This window comes from Haematobia irritans, chromosome 2 (assembly GCF_050003625.1).
Source record: "Haematobia irritans isolate KBUSLIRL chromosome 2, ASM5000362v1, whole genome shotgun sequence".
Taxonomy (NCBI): Eukaryota; Metazoa; Arthropoda; class Insecta; order Diptera; family Muscidae; genus Haematobia; species Haematobia irritans.
The window spans coordinates 111,999,949-112,014,691 of NC_134398.1; the positions used below are offsets into that span (position 1 = coordinate 111,999,949).

At 30.9% G+C, this 14,743-nt stretch overlaps 1 protein-coding gene across 2 annotated transcripts in view; it reads left to right on the top strand.

The window, feature by feature from the left end:
* The first annotated feature begins 6,470 nt into the window (after positions 1-6,470).
* The window catches only part of Lrch (Leucine-rich-repeats and calponin homology domain protein), a 113,861-nt gene continuing 105,588 nt past the window's right edge, over positions 6,471-14,743 (top strand). For both annotated transcript variants that reach the window (XM_075295904.1, XM_075295902.1), the window contains exon 1: positions 6,471-7,099. In XM_075295904.1, coding sequence (XP_075152019.1) covers positions 6,853-7,099 — 247 coding nt within the window. In that variant the 5' untranslated portion in view covers positions 6,471-6,852. The remainder of the gene's footprint in view (positions 7,100-14,743) is intronic.

The following is a 14,743-nucleotide window of genomic DNA, read 5'->3' on the forward strand; positions in this document are numbered from 1 at the left end:
TTTAACAAAATATAAAATGGCTCTTGTAACAAGGCATATTAAAGAGGTAAAGTCATGCAATCAGGTGACTAATATCGACATTCATCTTGTCAAAGGCTTTGTTTACGTTTAGTATGTTTGTTTACATTCTTTGTGTACATAAATATTACAATACAACAACACTACACATACACAAAATGTCAACTTAAGTGACCTGCCATTTTAGTTTGACTTTCTAAATATCATGGGGTGTACACACGTTTGCTCGTGACTTTACCTTTAATTAATATGCCTTGCTCTTGTAACAATACAAGGCATATTAATTAAAGGTAAAGTCACGAGCAAACGTGTGTACACCCCATGATATTTAGAAAGTCAAACTGAAATGACAGGTCACTTAAGTTGACATTTTGTGTATGTGTAGTGTTGTTGTATTGTTGAACGCCTATCTAAAATGTAAAAATTAAATGTCCAATGTTTTTTTTTTCTTGATTGATATGGATAATGGAACAAAGTTATGGTCTGATGATGGATAAAGGTGAGTACTAAGTTTGACTTTAGCCCCTAAAATCAAAAATAAATATGTAAAAATCAGTATAAAATTAAACCTGTTTGGAGAAAATTTTATTTTATCTTGGAGGGCTGTAATGGCTGGCGGAAATATTGTTGCCCCGACAAGACGACATTAGCAGATGGCCAATTGAAAGCTAATTAGTAATTTAAAAAAGATTATTTCCTTTCTTTCTTCTTAGGCTGTCCATCATTTACCTCGGTCAAAGATTATCTCGCGATAAATATAAATGACAAAGGTGAGTACTAAGTTCGAGTTTAGCCGCTAAAGTGAAAACATATTTGTTGCAAAGGAAATGTTCACAAAGTTTGTATTCCTTAAAATGTATTATTAAATAAAACTAATCGTGAAGAAACTACAATTTTAGCGGCTAAAATCGAATTTCATACTTTAAAACGCAAAAATGTGGATTTTGATGAAAAAACCAACCTGAGGACTCATTATTCATGCGTTTCACGAAGTGAACAGATACACAAAAAGCATTCACTCAGCTGGACTTCAAGGATAATATCTTGGGCATTACTCATTTATTGGAATCAGCATCCAATGAAGCATCTACCAGGACCACTAAAACCAGCAGCAGGTCCTGCTAGCCGTAGAACGGGCGAAAGTCACTATGCAGGACCTTAATTTAATCATCGGGGTAAGTATTGCTCAAATTCCCAAATGTATGGACTTGGTTGTAAATTTAGATTTCTCCCCAGTTTCTAACACGTAGGCGAAAAATTTCATAAAACTAAACCCATACAAACAACACAATGTAAATAAAAGCAATATTTATGTACACAAAGAATGTAAACAAACCTACTAAACGTAAACAAAGATTTTGACAAGATGAATGTCGATATTAGTCACCTGATTGCATGACTTTACCTTTAATTAATATGTCTTGCACATACACAAAATGTCAACTTAAGTCATCTGCCATTTCAGTTTGACATTATAATTATCACGTTTGCTCGTGACTTTACCTTTAATTAATATGCCTTGCTTTTTAAAGATTTCGTCAACATTTTGGCAAATTGGAAGTAATTTCCAAACAATTTGAAGATGTATTGAAGATGACCTGTTTCAAGTCAAGTTGAATTTATGTTGAAAATTACATTTACCCTCAAACTGAAAAGTTGTTGCATTTGAAAAACGCTCATCCTGTGTTTATTGGGTTGTCTAAAATTTTCCAATTTTTTTTATTTCTTCCAATTGACCACGAACTTCGTTGAACAAATAAGTATTGAAAACCACATGGTTTTTTCGTTGCATTTTAGGGTAGTGTTTTGTCAAAGTTTTCTCATATTATCTTCAACACTTTTTCACGGATTTCGCCAAAATGTTGGCAAATTGAGATGAGCTGTTTCAAGTCAAGTTGAATTTATGTTGAAAATTATATTTACCCTCAAACTGAAAAGTTGTTGCGTTTGAAAAACGCTCATCCTGTGTTTATTGGGAGGATGAGCGTTTTTCAAACGAATTACTTCCAATTTGGCAAAATTTTGACGAAATCTTTGAAAAAGTGTTGAAGATAATATGAGAAAACTTTGACAAACACTACCCTAAAATGCAACGAAAAAACAATGTGGTTTTCAATACTTATTTGTGCAACGAACTTCGTGGTCAATTGGAAGAAATAAAAAACTTGAAAAATTTTAGACAAAAAACTGAATTTACTCCAAATAGTTTCTAATAATAGGTAAGTGAAAATAAAAAAATGAAATTAAACTTTAAGGAAGACACTAAATATATATCTCTTTGTCGAAAACTAAAATTATGGAAATTCTTGAAAACATTAAAAAGCTGACCGATGAAAATATGTTGGACAATTAACTGGAACTGCTTCAAATAGTTTATAATAATTGGTAAGTCAATATGAAAAATTAAATCAACACTCTAGAGAAGTTACTAAATTTAAATCTCATTTCAAAAACTAAAATTTTTGGATGCTGCATTCTTGGAAACATTAAGAGGTTGACCGATGAAAAATGATGGTGGCTTGTCGAAAAGAGAAAGTTTCCATAAATCAAAGTGCATCGAATTAAATTTGGTATTTATGCTTTTCCACATCAACAACTACTGGATGATAATTCGCATCACATCGATAGTTTAATTTACATCGCATCATCGGTTTAATTTGTTATTTTGTGAATTGAAATTGCTGGAAATTTATTCTAACTCTCCGGTTCCTTGCAAATTGTCCGAATTTTAATGAGTTTTACAACCATTTTGTGACACCAACGTTCTTGAGGAAATCGAATTTTGTGGGTTTCAATACATTTTGTGCAACGAAGTACGTGGTCAGTTGGAAGAAATACAAAAAATTGAAATATTTTTTACATAAAGGTGAGTATTAAGTTCGAGTTTAGCCGCTAAAATTCACTAAAGTGAAAACTAAATCAGTAAAAAAAGACATAAAATTATAAATATTTGTTGCAGATTTCATTATATCTTGATGGGGAATAGCCCAAAGCAAATTTTCACAAAGTTTGTATTCCTTAAAATGGATTATTAAAGAAAAGTAATCGTGAAAAAATGACGATTTTAGCGGCTAAAGGTAAGTACTATGTTCGCTTTTCGCATTGAAATTTTCGCGGTTACTTTATTAAAACAGTTCAATATAAAGCAGATAAATTAACTCAATTGATGTGGAATTTCTTGTTCCTCTAGATTTCGGCAAGACTTTACAGGAATGTGTCTGTTTTCATTTATAATTTTGATTATTTCAGGAAAAGTAATCGCGAAAATAAAGTGATTTTCAACTAGAAAACCGAACATAGTACACACCTTAAACTCGAACTTAATACCCACCTTAAGACTGAAATTAATTTTAATAAGATACTTATGTTTTGATTGGTATTATATTATTATTTATATATATTATTAACGATATTTTAATATTATTAAATATTGGCAACAATGTTAATTTCTAATTTGTCTCACAATAGGGCTGTTTTCTTTTAGCACTGGATATGCTAAGCCGTTAAGGACTAAAATAAAACAGAGTACTCGTTTATCCAGGACATCTCCAAAAATATGCAACACTGTCATCAGCTGTTTAGAAACAATCACAGAAAAGAAGTGAAATCTTGCGTTTTTAATGTATGAAATGCTTCAATTAGTAATAAAAATTTACTGCTGCGATTATTTCTGACACTGTATCACTTTGAATTTCATGTTTTTCGATAAAACCCTGTAAACACAAACGTTTGAAAAATGCTAAATTTCAACAATTTTTCAAACATTTTTTCAAAGGATTAGGGTAATATTCAAGTTGAGAAATTGTTTAGAAAATCGCGTTCTCAACAAAAAACAGACATTACCCTCAACAGTGAAATTCAACACATTAGCAATAATATCTCAAGTGTTATCCTCAAATTGAAATGCATCGCTACTCAATAATTTGTCAAACAATTTTCGATGCGAGTCAAATTCAAAATTAACATCGTTGCATATACTTTTCAACCTAAATTTGTTTGAATGATATCCCCACTTCAAATTGAAAGTCAAAGCCAAAATTCTATGAATTTTGTATGATTTATTCATTTTTATCAAAATAAAATATATAATACACTACATAATACATTACAATACCAATTGATAAATAATAATCTTATTAAACATATCAACAAATAAGAACAAAAAAAAAAACAACAAACCTTTAACCCTGCCAGCATTTCAAAGTTCCATTTCATCCTCATCGCTACCACAGACTCGTAAATGTCACCACAACCATCGCGAACTGTGATGGGGGAAGCATATCAAAAAGTACAAAATGTACATGAAAGTATTTTGCCATCACTACAGTTAGAAGAGCCATTTTATATTTTGTGAAACGCCAAGCGCAACCAGCTTGTTATATTTTATTTAAATAAAAACGAAAATAAAGTTCTGAAAACATAGGTATTACGCTTAAAATTGTGAAAGGTATATGGTGAACAATTTTCGACTTTCCAAATAGAATAAAGTGATCGTTTTTCAAATATTTTTCCAGGCATGCTGTCTCCATCGAAAATAAACAAACTGGCTGGTAGACGCTGTAATATGTAACTTGCTACTTAAAACTCAACATCATTCTTTTATTAATGCAAAAAATTATGTTAAATGTGATGAGATAAACAGAAAAATGTTATATTTATAAGAAATTATAAATGTTTAATCAAATCAATAAACATCTACACAATCGTGTTTTACTTGACCACAATGATTCTTCTACAATTACCTTAAAATGCACTTTTTCTGATAGTTTGCAGGGGTTCTTATTGGCGTCCTTCGCAATTGATCTAAATAGGCACCTAATAATTGCACTGATGAGAAACTTTTTCGTAGTAACTTGGCGTGGTACAACTTCTCAATAGTGACGGCGCTTTTCCGACGAGTTTTTGATGTCGTATATGATTGTTTTCGACGTAGTGGGGATTCTCAGAAGCGCCCCCAAATTCAAAAAATGTTGGCAGGGAAATATCTTAAACATTATTAGTAAACACTTTTGCATTGATAATTCGTTTTCCTTCCTTTTGGTGTCATAAAACAGCATTAAAATTTATTAACATGCGGGTAATTTGAAATTAGGAACGTACTGGACCGCGTGTTAGAATTGATTTCCAGCAGAAGGAATTCACAAAATATCCATTTTAAACTGATAATAGCATATGAATTAAACTGACGATATGATGCACATTTTCATCCAGAAGTTGTTGATTTCAACAATTTGTTGTTTTTAACAATTTTAATTGGTTGCACTTATAATTTTTCTGGAAACTTTTTCTTGTCGATAAGCCACTCATTTTTCATTGGTCAGCTTTTTAATGTTTGCAAGAATGTAGCATCCAAAGATTTTAGTTTTCTGCAAAGAGATTTAAATTTAGTGACTTCTCTAAAGTGTTGATTTAATTTTTCAAATTGACGTACCAATTATTATAAACTATTTGAAGCAGTTCCAGTTAATTGTCCACAATTTTTTCATCGGCCAGCTTTTTAATGTTTTCAAGAACGTAGAATCCATAATTTCAGTTTTCTGCAAAGAAATATACATTTCGTGACTTCCTTAAAGTTTTATTTCACTTTTTATTTTCACTTACCAATTTTTATAAACTATTTGGTTATTTGTCTAAAATTTTCCATTTTTTTATTTCTTGCAATTGACCACGAACTTCGTTGCACAAATAAGTATTGAAAACCACATGGTTTTTTCGTTGCATTTTAGGGTAGTGTTTTGTCAAAGTTTTCTCATATTTTCTTCAACACCTTTTCAAAGATTTCGTCAACATTTTGGCAAATTGGAAGTAATTCGCAAACAATTTGAAGATGTATTGAAGATGAGCTATTTCAAGTCAAGTTGAATTTATGTTGAAAATTATATTTACCCTCAAACTGAAAAGTTGTTGCATTTGAAAAACGCTCATCCTGTGTTTATTGGGAATAGTCACAATAAATTGCTATTGTGAATCGAAGAAGCGTCACTTTATCCAAATACAATCTGGCAACATCGGCGCTACTTGCACTGATGAGATGTTCTGGATAGAACACCAGTGCAACGATGTTCTGGATAGCCCATACAAATGTTGCATCCAGTGCAAAAAGAAAACAGCCCTATTGCTGAATATACATTCCCAAAATTATTGAGTAGCGTACATTTCAATTTGAGGATTACAATTGAGAGATTATTGCTATTATGTTCAATTTTACTGTTGAGGGTAATGTCTGTTTTTATTTGAGAACGCGATTTTCTCAACAATTCCTCAACTTGAATATTGCCCTAATCCTTTGAAAAAATGTTTGAAAAATTATTGAATTTTTGCATTTTTCAAACGTTTGTGTTTAATGGGCTGTGTTTATTGGGGAGTACTCAAAAATTAGTCAGTAACGAGTACTTGTAATCAAATACTCGTTACTTTCCCAACACTAATTGCTTCGCTTTTCTACATTTCATTTTACATCTAGCCGTTGAGTTGTTCCAGCACGCGTGAATTTAACCGGCCGTTGGTCATTTATTATTTAGAAAAAGGGGAGAATGAAATAATGTGCTTGGATGTGAGAGAGAGTGTGTGTGTGCGATAGTGAGAAAATAATAAATTATTTCATGAAAAACGAGTGAATTGTAGTGAACACTTTATAAATAAATAAAAAAATATAAATGAAAAGATTTCCATTCCCTTTTGCAATAAAGTCTGGAATATGTGCACTAGTTCCCCAAGAAATATGAAATAAGTTTTGATTCTCCCCAGACAAGATAAAGTGCACTATTGATACAGGATTTGTTCTAAATCCCAATTACACTTTTTAAAACCCCTCTAAAAACATCGCCTTTCAAAATGAGGATGGCAGCTACAGCTGCCGTCTACAACCGCCTCCACAACACAAGTGTAGGTGTGGTTGGTGGTAACATGGGACCGGGTGTTGGCCCAGCTTCTGGTGGCCTCCATCATCAACTGGCACGTTCGCTCGAACGTATACTGGAGGAAGCACATCTTAGTGGCGAATTGATTCTAACTAATCGGAAGCTGAAAGATTTTCCAAAAACTGGCACCAAATATAATTTAAATGATACTGTCATTGCTGGTAAGTATTAAAGACGAATATGTCACCGTCCATACTTTGTATTTTATTCGTTTTCATTTTCCGTAATGTCTGTAATAGTCCTGTCTATGGGTGCGGTCGGAAAGTTAAGGCAAATGGCTAAAAAGGGAAGGAAGGTGCTGCAAATTATTTAGTAATCAATTTATTAAAAGTATTTGAGGCATTCCATTTCCATAGTTGAGAGGATCCTGGTAATAAAACAATTTTTTCCTATAAATAATTTGAATATATACCACAGCAGTTTTGTATATGGAAAATGCTGTGTGTTTGTAGAGAGAAAAACTCCACTTCAACCACTTTTTTCTGCATGCATATATACCAGATACACAACTTCATTTCACTCTCCCAACGCTCATTGTTACTAAGAATATCAGCTGCTTTGAGTATTCGATTGAAAAGTTTGCCTGTTGGAGGGGCGAAGGCGTATATAGATGCATTTTTTGCATATGATTATCGCTCTCGCTTGGTTTTTTTTTTCCTTTTCAAGGACAATTGATTTTCCCATGAAGTATTTCTCATTTGTTTTAGTCGAATTTGTATTCCATACTCTCACTTTGTTATTGTGGCTATGTCAGACGTGTGGTAGGGTTACAGATTTTTACCAAGGGTCTTAAATCACTTGACCATAACAGGCAAATGTTAAGCCAAGCTGCTATAAGTTTTAGGAGTACATCATAAACAGTTCCGTATATTTATTTAATGGCATGATCCATTCTACACCGTTATTGCCAGATGAAATTGAATTTTAAAAAGTTGTGCCTCTAATTTCTTCATTCATATTTTTCGCAAATTTATGTATGCGCCCATTAGCAAAATCCAAACTTCCTCAAAGATATAAAAAAATCTTGTTCAATTAAATTCGTGATTGATTCAATCATGAAGATGATATCAATCACAGCATTAATGAGAAAAACAATATTTGATGTAAAATTTAATTTCCTCGGCACTAAAAATTAAGTTTTTAATTTTTTAAATAACAAATTATTTTTTTGGTCATAAAACTCAATTAAGTGTTTAATTGCTATAATAATTTATTGTATTATTATATATTTAATTATAACTACTTTACATTTAGATGAACTATTTCTTTTGTAATTTTTTAGTCAATTGAACCAATTAAAAATTTAATTGCAATTTGCTAATGAAATCAATCAATTTTTTAATGTCGAATTAAAACTGCGATTGATACTGTCATCTTCGTGATTGAAGAGTGATTTAGTTTTTCAACTTCTTCAACTTACCAACGTGAAATTAACCCATGAGAGAAGCTCTTTGTAAAATCTTTGTTTGGTTTTCGTACACATCTTTCTGCGACTGCCGATTTTTGAACAATGCAACAGCCGCCGTAGTGCCTCCCATGAACTCGATATGAAAATGAAGTTCCCTATCTTAGACCTTAATACAGAAATATCCTATAATAATTTATATGAGATCGCTCCAATTATTCTACGGACATTTGGTTTTTATTATATATTTTAATTGTGTTTGTTTGTTTATTGACGATTGCATTCCTAATTAAATGATACGACACATACACGTTGAAATATAAAGAGGCAGCAAGAAAAGAGATAGCCATACTGTAGAGCGTGTCATCATAGCGAATATTAATCGCTGTAATTGTTCAAATGCTGTATCTAATTTCAGTCCATTTCATTCTATTTTTTGTTTTAAATTTGTTTGTATTCTTTACGACATATCTTCCATTCATCTATAGTAGTTTTCTTCGTGGAGCGGTTTGTTGTAATGTTTTGTTTATGTTTTCGGCGACCCGTTTGTTATCATTTATCTAATAAACATATTCAACTTAAGTGTGTCTTGTAGGCATTTGTGTATACACTAAAAGAGCTAAATGAAGAGTTAATTTACAATATCTAATTTCCAACACTTTTTCGGCAGCAATTTCATTCACACCTCCCCTCTCATTGACATTTTCTGTAAGTATGCAACAGGAAATTAATCCATTTATTTCCGGAAGAAGAGCTACTGTGGAACAATGGATATGGGTGCCAGCCAACCTAGTGCATAAAAGGCATAAAAAGATTGAAACAAAATTATTACTGGTCAACTTTTCTACTTCAGTAAATTTTCTATCAAATATTGGCTTTCAAAACATTTTTAGTGGAGAATAAACTCTTTTTGGATACCGAGAATTTTAGTCTTGCATTGATATGGCAATCCTTTTAGACTCGATAATAAATCGGAAGCTATCTACTTAGTTTTAAACGTTTTAGAAACATACCATCTAGCAAAAATCAATGGCAAATATTAGGGATTAAGTAATAACTTTAGGCAAGTTGAACTATTAACTACAGCAGAAAATCCTGAGTTCCTGATATGAGGCACATATAACACAAGATGTGGACAATAGTGAAATCAATTGAGATTGTTATAATCAAATCATATGTTATTCAAACTCCAGTCGCACGGGGGATTTATTATATATTATAAGCAAGAGTGGACTGGACCGTAAGAAAAATACTAGAAAATGTTGTAACAGCAAACTATTGGATTTTGTACTGTTTAGCAGTAAGAGGAAATGTGAAATTAATAATAGGTTAAAAAAAAACAAAAAAAAAATATATTATATATATATATATATATATATATATATATATATATATATATATATATATATATATATATATATATATATATATATATATATATATATATATATATATATATATATATATATATATATATATATATATATATATATATATATATATATATAATATATATATATATATATATATATATATATATATATATATATATATATATATATATATATATATATATATATATATATATATATATATATATATATATATATATATATGTATATATATATATATATATTATATATATATATATATATATATATATATATATATATATATATATATATATATATATATATATATATATATATATATATATATATATATATATATATATATATATATATATATATATATATATATATATATATATATATATATATATATATATATATATATATATATATATATTATATATATATATATATATATATATATATATATATTATATATATATATATATATATATATATATATATATATATATATATATATATATATATATATATATATATGTATATATATATATGTATATATATATATATATATATATATATATATATATATATATATAATATATATATATATATATATATATATATATATATATATATATATATATAATATATATATATATATATATATATATATATAGCCCCACAAAAAATAGTCTAAAGGCGTCAAATCGCATGATCTTGGTGGCTAACTTACCGGTCCATTTCTTGAGATGAATTGTTCTCCGAAGTTTTCCCTCAAAATGGCCATAGAATCGCGAGCTGTGTGGCATGTAGCGCCATCTTGTTGAAACCACATGTCAACCAAGTTCAGTTCTTCCATTTTTGGCAACAAAAAGTTTGTTAGCATCGAACGATAGCGATCGCCATTCACCGTAACGTTGCGTCCAACAGCATCTTTGAAAAAATACGGTCCAATGATTCCACCAGCGTACAAACCACACCAAACAGTGCATTTTTCGGGATGCATGGGCAGTTCTTGAACGGCTTCTGGTTGCTCTTCACTCCAAATGCGGCAATTTTGCTTATTTACGTAGCCATTCAACCAGAAATGAGCCTCATCGCTGAACAAAATTTGTCGATAAAAAAGCGGATTTTCTGCCAACTTTTCTAGGGCCCATTCACTGAAAATTCGAGGTTGTGGCAGATCGTTCGGCTTCAGTTCTTGCACGAGCTGTATTTTATACGGTTTTACACCAAGATCTTTGCGTAAAATCTTCCATGTGGTCGAATAACACAAACCCAATTGCTGCGAACGGCGACGAATCGACATTTCACGGTCTTCAGCAACACTCTCAGAAACAGACGCAATATTCACTTCTGTACGCACTGTACGCATTCGTGTGGTTGGTTTAATGTCCAATAAAGTAAACTGAGTGCGAAACTTGGTCACAATCGCATTAATTGTTTGCTCACTTGGTCGATTATGTAGACCATAAATCGGACGTAAAGCGCGAAATACATTTCGAACCGAACACTGATTTTGGTAATAAAATTCAATGATTTGCAAGCGTTGCTCGTTAGTAAGTCTATTCATGATGAAATGTCAAAGCATACTGAACATCTTTCTCTTTGACACCATGTCTGAAATCCCACGTGATCTGTCAAATACTAATGCATGAAAATCCTAACCTCAAAAGAATCACCCTTTAAATGAAAATTGCTCACATCAGAAATGGTATACAGACGAGTTAAAAACTGTAAAATATGAAAAGAACGCTGCGCATAGAAGAGCTAATTATTTGGATACGACATAAGCGTGGGAAAATTTTATTGTCTTTCGAAATAGGTACAAGCTAGCTATAAGTAATGCAAGAAACGCATATGTAAACCAGCAAATTACAGGAGTCAAGGACCAGAAGAAAGTGTGGAAAAGGATAAAAGATCTTGTGATGAAAAACGACGAAATGTTATAAAACCTGTGATATTTAATGATGTTGGTTATGAGAATAATAATTAAATAAATAACACTAGGTCACAAATAACAACATTTTCTCTGTTATTTATTTCTAGCATACTTTTTCCCATTGATTTTGACCTACTAAACACGAAAATGAGTTTTAAAAAATTTTTTCTGTCGATTGGTTTTCGAGATATAAATTTTTGAACTTTTTTTCTAAATTTTTGGAGGTACACTAGATAGGGTCACGAAAAAAAGTTGATGCGGTCACCCCCCAGTTTTGTAGCATATTCGAAGACAATTTCAACACCAAAACATTTTTTTCGTGCACCCTACGACCCCCCGAAATATAATTTATTGTGCTGTGTCGTCATTTGAAGTCCGATCGAAAAGAAACACATATCGTTGTTCGTGGTTGATCAGGGGCTATATTTCGTGCATTGATCATTTTTGACTCCGACGTCAAATTTGATTTTTAATTTTTTTATTTCGCTCCGTATTCCAATATGATGCCCATTTCTGATAACCATTATAAAGACCTTAACAAAATATGAAATTTTTGCTTTTGAAGTATTTACTTACATTCATAAACAAAAAAGTTACAGAGATTTTAAAAAGTCAGAAAAAAACATATAAAAATTAAACAAAATATAAACCAGGATGCTAACAGCAATTTTGTTTTGTTTTTTTACGTATAGCAAATAGCGGACTTATAATTTTTTGGTAAAGGACCGAAAAGACCAAATCAACGCCCAAAAAATGAGTAGAAACAAAGGTAATTTATATTTTATGCCATGTGGAAAAACAGCTGACTTCTTCTTTCTGTTTTCAACAAGTGTCTACCAAAAAAAATTATAAGTCCGCTATTTGTTGTCAGATTGCAAAATTGCTGTTAGCATCGTGTTTTATATTTTATATGAATTTTTTATGGTTTTTTCTGCCACATTTTTACTAAAAAAAACGCCGTTTTTTAACCTTTTTAAGCCGCCAACATCAAACCTACTTACCCGATTTGAAAATTCTGAGAATGAGTTGTAGACGGCTCAATTTTCTTTAATTTGAGTAGTAGTAGGATCAAATAGGTCAAAGAAGACGAAAGATATGCTCAAAATTGTAAGTGTACCTCCAAAAATTAAAAAAAAAAATTCAAAAATTTGTATCTCGAAAACCAATCGACAGAAAAATTTTTAAAACTCATTTTCGTGTTTAGTAAAAAAATAATGGAAACATTTAAATCTGAAGCAATTTTAAGGAAACTTCGCAAAAGTTTATTTATGATCTATCGCTCGATATATATGTATTAGGAGTTTAGGAAAATTAGAGTCATTTTTACAACTTTTCTAAGCAGTGGGGATTTGACAAGGAAAATGTTGGGATTTTGACCATTTTTGTCGAAATCAGAAAAACATATATATAGCAGCTATATCTAAATCTGAACCGATTTCAAAAAAATTTGGCACGCATGGCTACAATACTAATTCTACTCCCTGTGCAAAATTTCAACCAAATGGGGGTAAAATTCTGGCTTCTGGGACCGTATTAATCCATTTCGGGCGAAAGATATATATGGGAGCTATATCTAAATCTGAACCGATTTCCATAAAATTTGGCACACTTGACTATAGTACTAATTGTTCTTCTTGTGCAAAAGTTTAAGCAAATTAGGGTAAACCTCTGGCTTCTGGGGCCATATAAGTCCATATCGGGCCAAATCGGGAGCTATATCTAAATCTGAACCCATTTCTTCCAAAATCAATAGGGTTCTATTCTGAGCCAAAACACATACTTGTGCCAAATTTGTCAATTGGACTAAAATTGGGACCTAGACTTTGATTACAAAAATGTGTTCACGAACAGACGGATATGGCTATATCGACTCAGGAGCCCACCCTGAACATTTTTGCCAAAGGCACCATGTGTCTATCTCGTCTCCTTCTGGGTGTTGCAAACATATGCATTAACTTATAATACCCTGTTCCACAGTGTGGCGCAGGGTATAAAAATTATGCTAGAACCAAATAACAAAACGACTGTTGGCTAGTGTAATCTTTTCAATGAGTATTTTATAAATAGTGTAAACGATATAAGGGACTCTATACAAAATGTGCATTACATATTTTAACAATATAAATTATTTCGATCAGGAATTCTAATTTCGAAAAATTGATATGAATGGGCTATGTCTATGAGAACATTGATACCAAATCGATTCTTGATACATGGTCAATATGTGGAAAAAGTCTGCTCCAAATTATAAATAAGTCACTCGAGAATGGCATATTTTCAAATTGCTGGAAAGAGAAAATGATAACTCCGATTGAGAAAGTGAAAAACACGAAGAAGAGTGAAGAGTTTCGGCCAATTAATATCCTAAAAAGTTCTCAAATTACAACTGGATGAGTTAATATAGAAAAATAAATAAATAAATAAATAAATGGTAAAACAAACCGAAAAACACGAAACTGAATGCGATATTCCTAGATTACAAAAGGGCTTTCGAAACAATAGACTGGGATATTATGATAAATAAACTTTATATGCACGGTATTAGAGATAAAGAACTGCAATGATTCAAATCATATCTCTCTAAGAGAGAACAATTTACGAAAATTAACAATTTTAGACCTAGAAAATACATAATAATTTTGGTGTGCCGCAAGGATCCATACTGGGAGCCGTTCTTTTTATAATCTACATCAACGATATGCCGAATATGTTGAACGATACTTTAATCTTCGATGAAGAAAATTCGGATTCAGAAAGTCGGAACAAAGTATACGATGACATGCATACATTGTTAATGATGAACAAATTAAAATTAAATGAGAACAAAACAAAGATAATGAAATTATACAAGAGTAGTGACGATAATTTTGAGATAAATGGGAAATAACTAGAAAAAGTGACACAAATTAAATACCTTGGCTTCATAATTGACTATAAATTGAACCTTAACGAACATATTGATTACGTTTGTAAAATAATTATTAAAAAAATTGGCTTCTTTAAGCAATAATATAAAGACGTTAACTTCAATAAATGTGTACAATACGGTAATCGAAGGGCATTTCGAATAAGGATCAACAAT